The sequence below is a fragment of the Mobula hypostoma genome, chromosome 6, assembly GCF_963921235.1.
Source record: "Mobula hypostoma chromosome 6, sMobHyp1.1, whole genome shotgun sequence".
In the NCBI taxonomy this organism is placed as follows: Eukaryota; Metazoa; Chordata; class Chondrichthyes; order Myliobatiformes; family Myliobatidae; genus Mobula; species Mobula hypostoma.
The window spans coordinates 24,043,647-24,061,239 of record NC_086102.1 but is presented as its reverse complement, the minus strand read 5'-3'; the positions used below and the strand labels follow the sequence as shown (position 1 = coordinate 24,061,239).

Below are 17,593 nucleotides of genomic sequence, written 5' to 3'. Positions count from 1 at the left end.
GAATGGGATGTGGAATTAAAATGTGTGGCCACTGGGAGATCCTGCTTTCTCTGGCGGACAGAGCGTAGATGTTCAGCAAAGCGGTCTCCCAGTCTGCGTCGGGTCTCACCAATATATAAAAGGCCACATCGGGAGCACCGGACGCAGTATATCACCCCAGTCAACTCACAGGTAAAGTGATGCCTCACCTGGAAGGACTGTTTGGGGCCCTGAATGGTGGTAAGGGAGGAAGTGTAAGGGCATGTGTAGCACTTGTTCACACAATGTGAGGGATGGGGGGGGACGAATGGACAAGGGAGTTGTGTAGGGAGCGATCCCTGCGGAATGCAGAGAGAGGGGGGGAGGGAAAGATGTGCTTAGTGGTGGGATCCCGTTGGAGGTGGCGGAAGTTACGGAGAATAATATGTTGGACCCGGAGGCTGGTGGGGTGGTAGGTGAGGACCAGGGGAACCCTATTCCTAGTGGGGTGGTGGGAGGATGGAGTGAGAGCAGATGTACGTGAAATGGGGGAGATGCGTTTAAGAGCAGAGTTGATAGTGGAGGAAGGGAAGCCCCTTTCTTTAAAAAATGAAGACATCTCCCTCGTCCTAGAATGAAAAGCCTCATCCTGAGAGCAGATGCGGCGGAGATGGAGGAATTGCGAGAAGGGGATGGCGTTTTTGCAAGAGACAGGGTGAGAAGAGGAATAGTCCAGATAGCTGTGAGAGTCAGTAGGCTTATAGTAGACATCAGTGGATAAGCTGTCTCCAGAGACAGAGACAGAAAGATCTAGAAAGGGGAGGGAGGTGTCGGAAATGGACCAGGTAGACTTGAGGGCAGGGTGAAAGTTGGAGGCAAAGTTAATAAAGTCAACGAGTTCTGCATGCGTGCAGGAAGCAGCGCCAATGCAGTCGTCGATGTAGTGAAGGACAAGTGGGGGACAGATACCAGAATAGGCACGGAACATAGATTGTTCCACAAACCCAACAAAAAGGCAGGCATAGCTCGGACCCATACGGGTGCCCATAACTACACCTTTAATTTGGAGGAAATGGGAGGAGCAAAAGGAGAAATTATTAAGAGTAAGGACTAATTCCGCTAGACGGAGCAGAGTGGTGGTAGAGGGGAACTGATTAGGTCTGGAATCCAAAAAGAAGCGTAGAGCTTTGAGACCTTCCTGATGGGGGATGGAAGTATATAAGGACTGGACATCCATGGTGAAAATAAAGCGGTGGGGGCCAGGGAACTTAAAATCATCGAAAAGTTTAAGAGCGTGAGAAGTGTCACGAACATAGGTCGGAAGGGATTGAACAAGGGGTGATAAAATAGTGTCGAGGTATGCAGAAACGAGTTCGGTGGGGCAGGAGCAAGCTGAGACAATAGGTCGGCCAGGACAGGCAGGTTTGTGGATCTTGGGTAGGAGGTAGAAACGGGAAGTGCGGGGTGTGGGAACTATAAGGTTGGTAGCAGTGGATGGGAGATCCCTTGAGCGGATAAAGTCGGTGATAGTGTGGGAGACAATGGCCTGGTGCTCCTTAGTGGGGTCACGATCGAGGGGTAAATAAGAGGAGGTAACCGCGAGTTGTCGCTGTGCCTCGGCAAGGTAGAGGTCAGTATGCCAGACTACAACAGCACCCCCCTTATCAGCGGGTTTAATAATAAGGTTAGGATTAGTGCGGAGGGAGTGGAGAGCAGAGCGTTCTGAAGGAGTGAGGTTGGAATGGGGACAAGGTGCGGTGAAGTCGAGATGGAGGAACAACACCTTATATTCCGTCTGGGTAGCCTCCAACCTGATGGCATGAACATCGACTTCTCTAACTTCCGCTAAGGCCCCACCTCCCAGTCGTACCCCATCTGTTACTCATTTTTATGCACACATTCTTTCTCTCACTCTCCTTTTTCTCCCTCTGTCCCTCTGAATATACCTCTTGCCCACCCTCTGGGTTACCCCCCCCCCATCTTTCTTCCCGGACCTCCTGTCCCATGATCCTCTCGTATCCCCTTTTGCCTATCACCTGTCCAGCTCTCGGCTCTATCCCTCCCCCTCCTGTCTTCTCCTATCATTTTGCATCTCCCCCTCCCCCTCCAGCTTTCAAATCCTTTACTCACTCTTCCTTCAGTTAGTCCTGACGAAGGGTCTCGGCCTGAAACGTCGACTGCGCCTCTTCCTATAGATGCTGCTTGGCCTGCTGCATTCACCAGCAACTTTGATGTATGTTGCTTGAATTTCCAGCATCTGCAGAATTCCTGTTGTTTAAGGCTAAGTAATGAAATTAGTTGTTAAGAAAAATGGTAATAATAGTTTCCATACAACCCTTCTGGACCATTTCCACTGGTCCAAAATGTTGCATACAAGCCTATATATCAACCATTGTAGGTGTTTATATCCCAATTTGTTCGTGCTTGTTCCTGCCCGCAGACATAATTATCCAATCCCTATGTACTTACTTACTTAATTTTTTCATTTTTTTTATCCCTTTCCCAAATCTTTCCCTTTACTTGAGTTAATTCTCTATTTTCCAAAAAAAAACAAACATTTAGACTAGGGGTGTTTACGTTAGCAATATTACTGTGTTGATGAGAAGAGCAATATAAATCATTAGGAGAGTCATCTAAAGTCTGCTCGGTTATATATTCAATCCATTTATTCCAGATTTGATAAAATGTTTCTTTTTGAGTTCTCAGGGAGTAAGTCAACTTTTCCATTTTAAATATTTCCAAGATAATTTCGTACCAATCTTCTAATGTAGGTGGTATTGGATTTAGCCATTTTCTAGTGATTGATTTCTTACTTGCCGCTAAGCGGGCCTGCAGCAACTTTATATCTTCCTTCTGTTCAAGGAACAATACATGCCCCAAATAGAGCGTCTCAAAGTTCAGAGGTATCTGGGACCTAAGTACCTTAACTAATGTTCTATGAATACCTTCCCAAAATAGACTTAATTTAGGGCAATCCCAGAAAATATGAAAATGATTTGCCTCCTTGGAGCCGCACCTTCTCCAACACATCACATTTGTATCTTTATATTTTTCCTGATATGGGGTCTTGAAGTATCTTATAATGTTTTTCCAACAATATTCTCTCCAAGTCAAAGAATTAGTCGAGGACCATTGAAAGCTGCAGATTTTCCCCCAAGCCTCCTCTGAAAGTACCAACCCCGCTTCTTTCTCCCACTTCTCTTTAATATACAGTGTATTTACATTTTTAGCATGGGAGAGTGCATTATATAGGCGAGAAACTGATTTACTAGGTATTGAACTGCAAGCCGAATTCAGAATCTTGAAAAATTCTAATTCTACTTTTGATAGGTCTGTATATCTACAACTCTGGTTAACATAGTTTCGTATTTGACGGTACCTAAAAAAGTCATTATGTTCTAGGCCATGTTTGTCCTGCAGGATTTGGAAACTTTGTAATACTCTTTTATCTATAAATGAGAGGTAGGTTGTAAGACCTTTCTTTATCCATAGCTCAAATCTTTTATCTCCTCTGTTGGGAAGGAATTCGGTATCATATGCACACCATCTAAAGAGTTTTAACATGTTATTAATTCCACATGAATTAACCACCTTCTGCCATACTTTTAATGTAAGATTTATCCAAGCATTATTAAATTTTTCCAACTGGGCCATCAATCCTTTGTCAGCTATTGAGGCCTGAAGAGGAAAACTGTCAACTAATCCAAATTCTATTTCCTTCCATCTAGCCTTATATTCCCTATTACACCAATATAACAGAGGGGTTATCTGTGAGGCATGAAAATAATTTCTCAGGCAAGGAAGAACCATACCTCCTCCTTCCTTCCCTAACTGTAAGGTGTTATATCGAATTCTAGGTTTCCTTCCTTGCCAAATGAAGCGGGAAATCCATTTGTCCCATTCCCCGAATTGATTATCATCCGCCTCCACTGGTAAAGTACGGAAAAGATACAATAACCGAGGAAGAATATTCATTTTTATAGTATTTATCCTTGAATTTAAACTTAAAAAGGGGATAAGATTCCATCTATGCATATCTGCTTTTATCTCTGAGATTAATGGCCCATAATTTACCTGTGACAGTGTTGAAAGATCCTTCGGCAGGGTTATTCCTAAATATTTTAATGATTTAGCTTCCCACTTAAGATCGTATGTATCCTGCAATTTTTTGGATGGTGTATAATTTAGGGACATAACCTGCGTTTTCTTTACATTTATTTTATAACCTGATATTTTCCCAAAGTCATCCAACAGTGTAAACAATCCTATAAATGATTTTTCTGGTTCACTCAGATAGACCAAAACATCATCTGCGAATAACGCCACTTTCTGTTCAATCCCTGCCACCTTGATACCTTTTACGATTTCGCTCTGTCTTATTAGTTGGGCAAGTGGTTCAATATATAGCGCAAAAAGGAGAGGAGAAATTGGGCATCCCTATCTAGTGCCTCTCTCTAAAATGAAGGAGTCAGAGAGGTCCCCATTTATCTTAATTCGGGCTGTAGGGCTGTCATATAGAGTCTGAATTACTTTAATAAACCTTTCTTGAAAGCCGAATCTTCCTAACACTCTGTATAGGAATGCCCAACTAACCAAATCAAAAGCTTTCTCAGCGTCCAATCCTACTACCATTGTCTCTGTCTCGTTCTTATTAACCTGCTCTAATATGTGCAGAGTTCTCCTTATATTGTCCTGTGTTTGTCTTTGTTGAATAAATCCAGTCTGGTCTAAATGGATTAGGCCAGGTAAAAGCTTTTCCAATCTGCGCGCTTATATAGATGTAAATAGTTTGTAATCTAAATTAAGAACACTAATTGGCCGATAATTGCCACATTCTAGTTTATCTTTACCCTCTTTAGGAATAACTGAAATAATCGCTTCTCTCTAGGAAGGTGGAGTTTCTCCTCTCTGCAAGATCCAATTAAAGGTGTTAAGTAGTAATGGGGCTAACTGTGTCTTCAGGGACTTGTACCACTCTGAGGTAAACCCATCAGAACCCGGGGACTTTCCAGCCTTTAACCTAGAGATGGCCACGTTCAGTTCTTTGACAGTTACTGGTTCTAATAAACTTTCATTTTGTAAATCTGTCAGTTTAGGTAGATCTAAAAAATTCAATACACTGTCTATATAGGGCTCATTGGGGGCCCGGGGTTGGGAGTACAGCTCTCAATAATATGTTTCAAAACTCTCTTGAATTTTCCCTATTGTACTCTCCACAAGCTTTGTCTTTGGATTCTTTATTTTATGAATTGTATTGTCTGCTTGTTGTTTTCGTAATTTATATGCTAATAATCTAGCTGATTTACCTCCTACTTCATAATTCTTTTGTCTCAGGTAAAGAAAATTTCTTTGAGTTTCCAACGTATAAATATCATCAATTTCACTTTGCAATTTCCTAATTTCCTGTTTTCGATTTGAATTACTTTTGTTGCTATCTACAACTTGAAGTTGTTTTAATTTTCCTTGAAGGTCTGCTAATTTTTGTGCATTGATTTTTTTCATGTGAGTAGTAATGGAAATAATTTTCCCTCTCAGTACAGCTTTCAATGTATCCCATAATATCACTGGTGATGTTTCTCCCGTGTCATTAAGGTCTAGATATTCTTTGATTTCTCCCCTTAATCTCTCCATTACTTTCGGGTTATTGAGTATATGTGAGTTTAGCCTCCATAGTGTTTTCCTCATTTTCCTTTCCAGGATTAGAGACATAGAGACTGGGCTATGATCCGACAGATCAATTGTTGCAATATTACAGTTTTTTATCCTGAGTCTATCTGGATTAAAGATAAAGAAATAGTCTATCCTTGAATAGGCTGAATGAGGGAAAGAGTAATATGTATAATCTTTACTAGTAGGGTGTAATTCCCTCCAGACATCTATAATTCCCAACTCCTCCATCAATGAATTCACTTTCCGAGTCAGAGGTTTATTCTGAGTAACTATTCTTGAAGAATCTAATATAGGATTTAATCTAATATTAAAATCCCCTCCGCAAATTACTACCCCTCGAGAACTGACCATTAGGTCAAAAATGTGTCTATAAAATGACCATTCACTACCTGGAGGAGCATAAACATTCAGCAATGTTATTTCTGTACCTTCTATTCTTCCTGTGATTTTTACAAACCGTCCTTCTTTGTCTCTAGTCTCTGAAATATGTTCATAATTAAGAGTACTTGATATTAAAGTAGCTACCCCTCTTTTGTGACTCAATTTATATGATGAATAAAATATATGCTTAAAGCCCATTCTTTTTAATTTTCCATGTTCAGATTGGCTCATATGTGTTTCCTGGAGGAAAGCTATTTGTACCCTCTCTTTTTTCAATTTAGACATAATCTTATTTCTTTTAATTGGATTCAAAACCCCATTAACATTATAGGAAATTATTTTCACCAATTCAGTTTGCATTTTTCTCTAGTAGAAAAAAAGCACTCTCCTTTTCTAACCAAACAGTAAGCAATCCCTTCTCAACAGTAAACCAAGACATATAACCACACCCTAGACATTTCTGAACGTATAACATTTGAAAATTTTTCCCGACTTCCCACTTGCCTGAGCACCGACCCGCCTCAGTTCAGAGGGATAACCTCTATCTTCACCCTGTGTTAGAGGGCCCTCAGCAGTTTGAATAATCATAGAGAATTTTCTCCTATTTATGTCTCAACCATATTGCTATCATTCAAGTTATTCCGCCTAGTTTATTTTCAGTTACCAGTTTTCATTTTACTTTTAAGTCCGATTTACTCTTTTCAGTCATTTCTCTTAATTAATCTGTATTCTCTGTACATTCGCGTCTGAATATTTGCAGCTTTTCCTTGTAGTTTGACACTCTGGTTCGAGTGGAGCATCCTCGCCCCACTAACTGCCATGACTTCTGCCGAATCCTCTCCAGTAGCGACTCCGGTTGGGTGATAACTTTAATAGGTAGTCCCCGGTCCGCCAGGTCCAACGTTGCCTCCTCCACTGTAGCGTAAGTTTTTGTCCCTTTGTCGTAAAAGACTCTCGGCCGAGCTGGATACAGGGTCTGGAATCTGATGTTGTTTTCCTTCAGGACCCTCCGTGTTTCCGTATATTCCTTCCGTCTGGCAAGAATCCCCGGTGCGTAGTCGTGGTCTAAACTGATTTTGCAGTTGTTCCACATGAAACCTTTCTTTTGCCATGCTCTTTTAAGCACCTCTTCCTTCGTTCTGTAACTGAGAAATCTGATCAGAATCGATCTGGGCTGGGCGCCTGCCGGGGGCTGTGGTGCCAACACGCGGTGAGCCCTTTCTATCTGTAGGTCTTTTGCGGCCGGTATTTCAAGGTTCTCTCTAAGCAGCTTCTCCACGAAGGGAATCATCAATCCGGGTTTACCTTCGGTTCCTTCGGGAACTCCGTAAATCCTCACATTTTCCCTTCTCGAGCGGCCTTCTTGATCTATTAGCTTCCACTGGAGCTGGTCTTGTAGCTTCAGCATTTCTGCTATCACTTCCTCGGCGTTTTGTAGCTTCTCTTCAATTCCAACAATCCTCGCTTCGGCTTCATCTATCCGCGAGTTAGTTTTTACTATTTCTCCTTTAATATCTTCCAGCTGTTTTCTGTTATCTTGTCGGAACTCGCGAATCTCTCCGAGAATCAAAGACAGAGTCACCGATTTCCCCTCATTATCTCCGTCCTGGCTTGCCGTGGGGGAGCTAGGCCCGTCGCCTTGCTGCATCTCTTTATGTTTATCAGCCTTCGAAGCGGACTTTTTATTCTTGTTCTTAGACATCATCCTTGCCCCTTTTATTAATATAGTTATGCAATATTAAGTATTTGTCTAAATTCGATTTTGGGGCAGTTTACCTTCTTTTTTGTCGAGAGACCTTTTCCTTACGCCGCCATTCCCTTGATGACTCAAAAAGAAGTTCAAAGTAAATTTATTATCTAAGTACATATATGTCACCATATACAAACCCGAGATTCATTTTCTTGTGTGCATACTCAAGAAATTCAATAACCATAATAGAATCAATGAAAGACTGCACTCAACAGGGCGGCAACCAGCGTGCAAAAGACAACAAACTGTGCAAACACAAAATGAAAGGGAAATAATAACTTATTTTTAAATCTTTTTATTAATTATTATTGAAAATCAACAAAAATACATTAGTCCAATCAACATATCAATATGTACAATAAGAGTTAAACTATCAAATAACTGATTAACCAAGCTAAACAGTATACCAATAGTAATAACAAAAACCAAAATGTTACAACTTTTTTTTTGGAAAAAAGAAAGAAGGAAAAAAGAGCCCCTACTAACTAAAACAAAAAAAAACCTGCTAACCGAAAACAAAAACAAGAAAAAAAACCCATTGGGAGCACAACCCCGGAGCTATACGCCAAATCAGCTTCCATAAAGGAAAAAACATCAATCTGCCAACCAAAGGGAAATAATAATAATAAGGCAATAAATACTTTTGCTATAACCATATTAACGTATTCTTTCGGCATAAAATTTCTGGGTCTGAAATCAATTTGGAAAATTTATGAAGAAAAATAAGAACTGAAATGACAAAATTAAAAAGCACTATATACACTTAAATTAACACTACCCAGGACAGAAGGGGGATGAGAAATAACAGACATTAAAAAAAAACTTACACAACAGTCAGATAAAGCTTCTAAGGATGTAATTTCATCAACAAAAACAGGATTCAGTACTCTCTGCAATTCTGATAAGAGGTCCACACCACCAAACTTAAATGAAAGTGCAAATTTAAAAAAATTAAGAAATTATCACTACAGAAGAAAAGTTAACCAATGGAAGAGCATGTCTTTGGGTAATATAGAGAGGTATGGCACAGAAACAAGCCCTTCAGCCCACTAGTCCATGCCAAAACCATTTAAACTGTCTACTCTCATTAACCTGCACCGGGATCACAGCCTTCCATATCCCTACCATCCATGTATCAATCCAAATTCTCCTGAACATTGAAATCAAGTTTCCATGTACCACTTATGCTGGCAGCTCGTTCCACACTCTCACAAACCTCTGAGTGAAGAAGTTTCCCCTCATGTTCCCCTTAAACTTCTCACCTTTCACCCTTAACCTATGACCTCTGGTCATAGTCCCAGACAACCTCAATGGAAAAAGACAGCTTGCATTTACCCTATCTATACCCCTCATAATTTTGTATACCTCTATCAAATCTCCTCTCAATCTTCTACGTAGTAAATAATACAGTCCTAACCTATTCAATCTTTCCTCATAACTCAGGTCCTCCAGACCCGGCAACATCTTTGTAAATTTTCTCTGCACTGAGTAATAATAGTAAACATAAAATATCTACACCAGAACTTCCATCCCCTGATGCAGGATTTTGTTCCAGCACATTGATAAGTCCTTTCCTCCTATAGATGCTGTCCAACCTGACAGCTGATTGTTTATTTCCCCCATATTTCCATCGCCTGCTCGGCTGGAAATAATCCCATTCCCTCTAAGGCAATCCATCACTGCCTCCTCAAAGGCATCTAGAAACAGGACACGAAATGTTGGGTCATTCTGCGGAGCACACATCCTTTGAATTTATACATCCATATATTATCAAGGGATGTGGCTTTGCATAATTATTCTATGTATGTATGTCTGTATTTATTGATTGATTGATTGATTGGGATACAGCATGGAATAGGCCCTTCCGAACCTTCGTGCCGCACCACCTAGCGTTCCCCCAATTTAGTCCTAGTCTAATTATGGGATAATTTTCAATAACCATTTAATCAACCGATACTGCTTTAGACAGTGGGAGGAAACTGCAACACCTGTGGGGTCACGTACAAACTCCTTATAGACAGTGGTGGGAGCTGAACCTGTGTCGCCTATACTGTGCTACCGTGCTGAATATATACATACAGTACCTATAGAAAGTATTCACCCTCCTTGGAAGTTTTCATGTTCTATTGTTTTACAACATTGAATCACAGTGGATTCAATTTGGCTTTTTGATACTGATCAACAGGGAAGACTCTTTCGTGTCAAAGTGAAAAACAAATTTCTACAAAGCAGTCTAAATTTATTGCAATCATTAAACACAAAATAATTGCTAGCATAAGTCTTTACCCGCTTCAAGTCAGTATTTAGTAGATGCACCTTTGGTAGCAATTACAGCCTAGAGTCTGTGTGGATAGGTCTCTATCAGCTTTGCACATCTGGACACTGCAATTTACCCCCATTCTTCTTTACAAAGCTCAAGCTGTCAGATTGCATGGGGATACTGAGTAAAAAATCCAGCCACAAATTCTCAGTTGGATTGAGGTCTGGACTCTGATTCAACGACTCCAGGACATTAACTTTGTTATTTTAAGTCACTCCTGTGTTTTGGTTTTATGCTTGGGGTCATTGTCTTGCTGGAAAACAAATCTTTTCCTAAGTCGCAGTTCTCTCACAGACTGCATCAGGTTTTCCTCCAGGATTTTCCTGTATTTCGCTGCATTCATTTTACCCTCTACCTTCACAAGCCTTCCAGGGCCTGCTGCAGTGAAGCATCCCCACAGCATGATGCAGCCACCACAGTGCTTCAGTAGGGATGGTATGTTTTTGATGACATGCGGTATTTGGCTGACGCCAAATGTAGCATTTAGTCTGATGGCCAGAAAGCTCAATTTTGGTTTCATCAGACTATTGAACCTTCTTTCAGCTGACTTCAGAGTCTCCCACATGCCTTCTGGCAAACTCTTATCTGTATTTCATTTGTATTTTTTTCCAACAGTGGCTTTCTCTTTGCCACCCTCCCATAAAGCTGCAACTGGTGAAACACCTGGGCCACAGTTGCTGTATGTGCAGTCTCTCCCATTTCAGCCTCTGAAACTTCAAACTCCTCCAGAGTTATCACAGGTCTCTTGGTGGCCTCCCTCACTAGTCCCCTTCTTGCACAGTCACACAGTTTTTGAGGATGGCCTGCTCTAGGCAGATTTACAGCTGTGCTATATTTTTTCTATTTCTTGATTGACTTAACTGTACTCCAAGGGATATTCAGTGACTTGGAAATTTTCTTGTGTCCATCTCCTGACTTGTGCTTTTCAATAACCTTTTCACGGAGTTGCTTGGAGTGTTCTTTTGTCCTCATGGTGTTGTTTTTGCTAGGATACTGACTCACCAGCATCTGGCCCTTCCAGATACAGGTGTAGTTTTAGTGTATTCCCCACAATCAATTGAAACATCTTGACTGCACACAGGTGATCTCCATTTAACTAATTATGTTACTTCGAAAACCAACTGCCTGCACCAATGATGATTTGGTGTGCCATAGTAAAGGGGGTGAATAGTTATCAATTATTATGTGTATTACATTTATAATTAATTTAGATCACTTTGGAGACATCTGTTTACACTCTGACACAAAAGAAACTTTTACTGTTGATCAGTGCTAAAAAAGCCAAATTAAATCCACTGTGATTTGATGTTGTAAAACAATAAAACATGAAAACTTCCGGGGGGGGGGGGCGCGCGTGGTGGTGAATGCTTTTTATAGGCACTGTAAATACGTACAGATAGGTTAATTGGTCATTGTAAATTGTTCTGTGATTAGGTTAGGGTCAGGGGTTAGGTTCAGGGTTATTGAGTGTTGCTGAGCAGTGTGGCTCGATATATACACACACACACACACACACAGACACAGACACAGACACAGACACACACACACACAGACACACAGACACACACACACAGACACACACACACACACACACAGACACACACACACAGACACACACACACATAGACACACACACACACAGACACACACACACACACACACACACAGACAGACACACACAGACACACAGACACACACACACAGACACACACACACACACAGACACAGACACAGACACACACAGACACAGACACACACACAGACACAGACACACACACACACACACACACACAGACACAGACACACACACACACAGACACAGACACAGACACACACACACACACACACATATATATATATATAGGCCGGCATAATGGTACAGCTGTTTCTCCACCATTGTGATGATCTACATTCAATCCTAATTTCATCGGCATCAGGCTTACCAGAACTTCATTCTGTAACACAGGCATTAATGCAATGTTTTACAGCACCGGCTGTAAGATCGGGGTTTGATTCACTTTGCTCCTGTAAGGAGTTTATACATTCTCCCCTTGACCGTGTGTGTTTTCTCCAGATGCTCCAGTTTCTCCCCACGTTCCAGGGATGTACAGGTTAGAGTTAGTAAATTGGGGTCATGCTATGTTTTTTTTAATTTCAAAATATACTTTATTCAAAAATAAATATATACAATAAACCATTCAATAACTTTTCATCCTTTACATACGTTTTCATTATAGTCAGTCCCTATCCGTATTTATAGCCACCCATGTGGCACTCCAGTAGTTCAGCTTACCATATCATTGTTGAGGGGTATACTCCCCGCCCCCCCCTCACTCCCACGGGTGGAGAAACCTATACTGTGGTCCTTCCCCACCGGGCCCTTGCGGTGGCTGCACCAAGTTTCAGTGCGTCCCTCAGCACGTACTCCTGCAGCCGAGAATGTGCCAGTCGGCAGCATTCTCCCACGGACATCTCCATGTGCTGGTAGATCATCAAGTTTCGGGACGACCAAAGAGCGTCTTTCACCGAGTTGATGATCTGCCAGCAGCACCGGATGTTGGTCTCCGTGTGCGTCCCCGGGAACAGCCCATAGATCAGAGAGTCCTCTGTTGGCACTGGAAGTGTGGTGACATTTGCAAGCTGCCTGCAGTGTAATCCTGGACTGTGTTGGATGCTGACACAAAATCAGCACATTTTTGTCATGGTCCGGTCCATGAAATCCGCATTCTGGTTCACGGTCCGGTTCATCGATCCTTATTCTGGGTTTTCCTGTTTTCCCTTGTCCCATTGGGTGCCTTAATTGAGGCACCTGATTCTTTTGGGCTAGCACATAAATACCTTTGCAAACCAAGGATTCCCTGCTGGACTGTTCCCTTCCCCTCCCCATCCGAATTCCTGACAGTTCCCTCGGCAGTCATCCTGGCCCTGTGTCCAAGAAAGGGTCCCGGCCCTGCTTCCTGGAAAGCATCACGGCCCTACGTCCTAGGAGGGTCCCAGCCCTGCACTCCAAGAAGGGTCCCGGCTCTGTACCCAAGTGTCTAATCAAGCCGAGTCCAAGAGCTGAGCCAAACCTAGTCCAAGAGTCACGTCTGTGCTGGAGATTTCTCGTCTAGTCCAAGCCACGCCCAGGAGCCTCATCCAGTCCAAGCTATGTCCAAGTATCTCGTCTAGTCCAAGCTAAGTCCTAGAACCTCGTCTTGTCCAAGCTTAGTCCAAGAACTTCGTCCTGTTCAAGTCATGGCTTTGTGTTCTCGTCCTGTGCTGGAGTTCCCTCGTCTAGTCCAAGCCACGTCCAAGAATCTCATCGAGTCCAAGCCACGTCCAAGTATCTTGCCTAGTCCAAGCTAAGTCTGAGAACCTCGTCTTGTTCAAGTCATGGCTTTGTGTTCTCCTCCTGTGCTGGAGTTCCCTCGTCGAGTCCAAGCCACGCCCAAGAACCTCGTCCTGTCCAAGTCAAGGCTTTGTGTTCTCATCCTGTCCATGTGCCTCTTCCTGTGCAGGAGTTTCACGTCCAGTCCTGTAGTCACGTCTTGTCCTCGCCTAGACCTGGGGTCCGAGCCCGCGTCGAGACCCAGGTTCCGGGTCCCCGTCCAGCCTCTGGCTCAGAGTCCTAGCCCAGGCTCCTAGTTCCAAGTTCCTTGTCTCGGTCCCGCTTCCCTAGTCTTAGTCCTAGCCCAGGCCCGATGTCCTTGTCTCGTCCAGGGCCTGTGTCCATGTCCCGCGTCGTTTCTTCCTGACTCCCCTTGCTTCCTTGATAAACCTTGTCCTGTTCCTAGTACTTCAGTGTCTGTGCCTTGCATTTGGGTCCGCTCCCAATGCCCCCTTATGACAATTTTATTGCATGTTTCGATGTTTTTGTGATAAACACGTCCAATCTTTATCTTTGAATACAAACTTCATCAGAAAGTATGCAGAGAACTGTGTATCAAAGAAGTTAATCCAGGTCTTCCCCATACAGAAACCACGGACAAACACAGAGACCCAATTCCTACTGAACTTTTTTCTTTTATCTCAATACGTGTAACAATAATAGATCAGCCATAGTCATAAGACATAGGAGCCAAGTGAGGCCATTCAGCCCTGCTTTACCATTCAATTATGCTGATTTACGGTATTTTCACTCTCAACCCATTCTTCTGCCTTCTTCCCATAACTTTTGATGCTTATACTAATCAATAAACGATCAACTTCCATTTTATATATACCTAATACTTGGCCTCTACTGCCTTGACAATGAATTCCACTGATTCATCATCTTTTGGCTAAAGAAATTCCTCTTCATTTCCGTTCTAAAGGGATGTCCTTATATTCTGTGGCTGTGCCACCTGGCCCTAGACTCCTCCACTATTGGAAGGAGCCTGTCCATGTCCACTCTATTTCGGCCTTTCAATGTTCTAATGATATCGCCACTCATTCTGCTAAACTGCAGTTGAGTTCAGACCCTGAACTATCAAACGCTCCTCATACATTGACCCTTTCATTCTTGTGATCCTCTTTTGGATCCTCTCCAATAAAAGTACATCCCTTTCTTAGATAAGGAGCCCAAAGCTGCTGAAAATACTCCGGACAATGCCTTATAAAGCTTCACTACCTGTGGTCTGTACAGACTTTAGCGTTCTCCCTATGAATCCAGGAGTCTGGTTTCCTCTCAAATTCCAGACACCTGCACAGATATCCCACCCTGCAAAAACTCATTTCAGGGAGGTAGCACCCCCGCCCCCTGCAACCCCATATTGCCCCCCCCACCCCCGGTTGACCTCCAAGGGTGTATGTAATACTTTGTTTAGTGATTTTGTCTAATCTATAAAGCAAGTTGGGTATATGCAGAAAATGTGACATTAAAATATGTACTTACATTATATTAACATTTTTTTTTCTATTACAACTTTAAGCAAGTCTACAGGGAGTTTGGCCTCATCACGTAGGACAGGGGCCCCCAACCTTTTTTGCACCGCGTACCGATTTAATATTGACAATATTCTTGTGGACTGGCCGACTGGGGGGGTGGATGGGGTGGGGGGTGTGTTGATAATCACGACCGGAATATAGGTGATAACTCAACTATGAGTCACTTATAAGTGGCTAACACATTCAATTTCATTTCTAAAAGGGTTTATCTAACCAATTTAATATTAAACACTCAGCACATATTTTCCTCGCATGAATATAGTGATAAGTCAATAGCATCATAACATTTTAAGTAACGTTTGGATATTAAACACACAGCGCATATTTTCCCCGTATGAACATATAAAATCATTGCAACACACCAATATGGCTGAATCAGTGGGAGCCCTGGGCTTGTTTCCCCGCAACAAGACGGTCCTATCGAGGGGTGATGGGAGACAGCGATACTCGAAGGAGGTTCCTTATGTCCAGTCTATTCCGCAATTTAGTTTTCGTTACATTCATCGCAGAGATATGTTGGAAATGGAAGCAACGTTTTCAGTGCTTTCGTGGCTATCTCAGGATATTGAGCCTTAACTTTGATCCAGAATGCCGACAGAGATGTTATGTCAAACATACTTTTCAGCCCACCGTCATTTGCAAGCTCGAGGAGTTGATCTTCTTCCCACGCTGACATGGATGACGCGCGGGTAATGACCTCACGTGCACTCGTTCAACAATGTGTGACAAGGAATGAGGAAAGGTGCAGCTGAATCTTATCACCAAATCATATTGTTTCCTTGCAGCCCAGTGCTTGGGGACCAATCTTAGCACAAAGAGAGACCAATCAGGATGATCGCTCTCCCTCTCCCTTTCTTTCTCAAAAAATCAATTTCCGGGATATTGTATATAATTTCCGGGCATCAGGGAGCCACTATCGATATGCGGGAGACTCCCGGAACTTCCAGGAGAGGTGAGGTGTCTGCCTGCAGGGTAGTAGGCTAACTGGTCACTGTAAATTGCCCTTAGTGTGTAGGTGAGTGGTAGAATCCAGAGGCAATATATGGGAACACAGGCTACAAATGATTCAACTGCTGGAAGAACAGCGATTCGGCGACAACGCTGGAGGGCAATGGAGGTAGGCGGTACGCACATGGTGGGCCGAATGATCTCCACCTGAGAATTTGCATGTATGAATAATCAGGTTCGATGGCGTATTTTTAAAACGAAGCGAGACGCCCGCACAAAGGCTGCTGGACGTCCTTGGTTAGATTGCAATGTGTGAACACAGAAAGTTTTCGTGTCAGTGCGTCCCACGGCTGAGAGCTAGACACCATAATTCCCAATTCTCCGCACACATTTCATTACCTGTACACTCTGTTGGGGAGACTTGGCAATTAAACGCGGAAACAACCCAACCAACGCAAGGGGGGGGGGTGGAGGGAATGGCAACGGCTGGGCGACGTCCTTGCTCTGTGCGGCATCAAACGAGAGTGGACTGCCAAGAGCTGTAAAATGATTAGGATAGGGGTGACCAGAAGTTGCTGACGAGCCAGCGGTGCGATTTGCGACTTACCACTCACTAGAGCTCGCGGCGGCGCCTTCATCCCTCCGCTCACTCGTCCGCCGAGGCGCTAACTTGGTTTCTCACAAGGGAGGGTGGCGATCAGCGGCCAAGACGGCGCTCCACAGACCCCCCGGCTGCCTCTGGAATCCGATCTTTGGCTGGACACGGAAAGCAAGTTCTCGCTGCGACTGTTGGGACGTACCAGTGGGCAGGTTTCATTTCCTCCTACGCGCCAGGGAGGGACTGGGGCAGGGTAATTGCCTCCCTAGTGCGGGTATGGCAGGAAAATGCCGCGTCGATGATAATCCGAGCAGCAATTTAAACTGGACAATTAAACCGGGTGATGGAATGATCTGAGTAAGGATGTAGCTAGTGGGCTGAAAAGACTCCTTCCACAGGATAAGAGGAAAGACATTTAATAGAGATTTATGAGGTAATTTCCACACACAGAGGATAGTGAATGAGCTGCCAGAGGGAGTGGTAGGGGCAGGTACAACTTTGCAGCATTTAAGAGGGTACATGGAGGTGAGGGGCTTGGAGGGCAACCAGGTGAACGAGCAGGACAACACTGTCAAAGTTGGGCCAAAGGGCCTGTTTCGCTGTGTTGTTCTATGACCAGGAGACTAAAGGCCAATTTATACTTCTGCATCAAATCCACGCCGTGGGTACGGTGTAGCCACGTACCCTACACCGTAGCCTGACACGCACCTCCCAAACAATGTAATTACACGTCGCAGCGACGCAGACCGCAACAACTGTGATTGGTCCGCTTGGTAGCATCGTATTTCCTTCTACGCTGCAATAGCTTCCCATTGGGCGACTGAAGGGCAGGGAAGGAACTCTGGCTGCAATGCTTTCCATAAAGCTTTACAGACCTCCGAAATTACGGAGGACCCTGTGTTTGAGGCCAGTTTGTAGCTAGCTACTACAGCCTGTTGACTTCCACCTGAAGCTAAAACCCGAATGGTGATTGCCAGTCTCTGAGTATACTGTGCGTACACAGATGCGAAATAAATGGTTGCAGACGATGAACCAATTCGTCAAATCTACCTGCCGACAT

The 17,593-nt window shown here is 43.4% G+C and overlaps 1 protein-coding gene across 1 annotated transcript in view; it reads right to left on the bottom strand.

The window, feature by feature from the left end:
- The window catches only part of LOC134347475 (protein FAM3B-like), a 49,345-nt gene extending 32,589 nt beyond the window's left edge, over positions 1-16,756 (bottom strand). The window contains exon 1 of the mRNA XM_063049799.1: positions 16,543-16,756. Coding sequence (XP_062905869.1) covers positions 16,543-16,573 — 31 coding nt within the window. The 5' untranslated portion in view covers positions 16,574-16,756. The remainder of the gene's footprint in view (positions 1-16,542) is intronic.
- Positions 16,757-17,593: the final 837 nt, after the last annotated feature.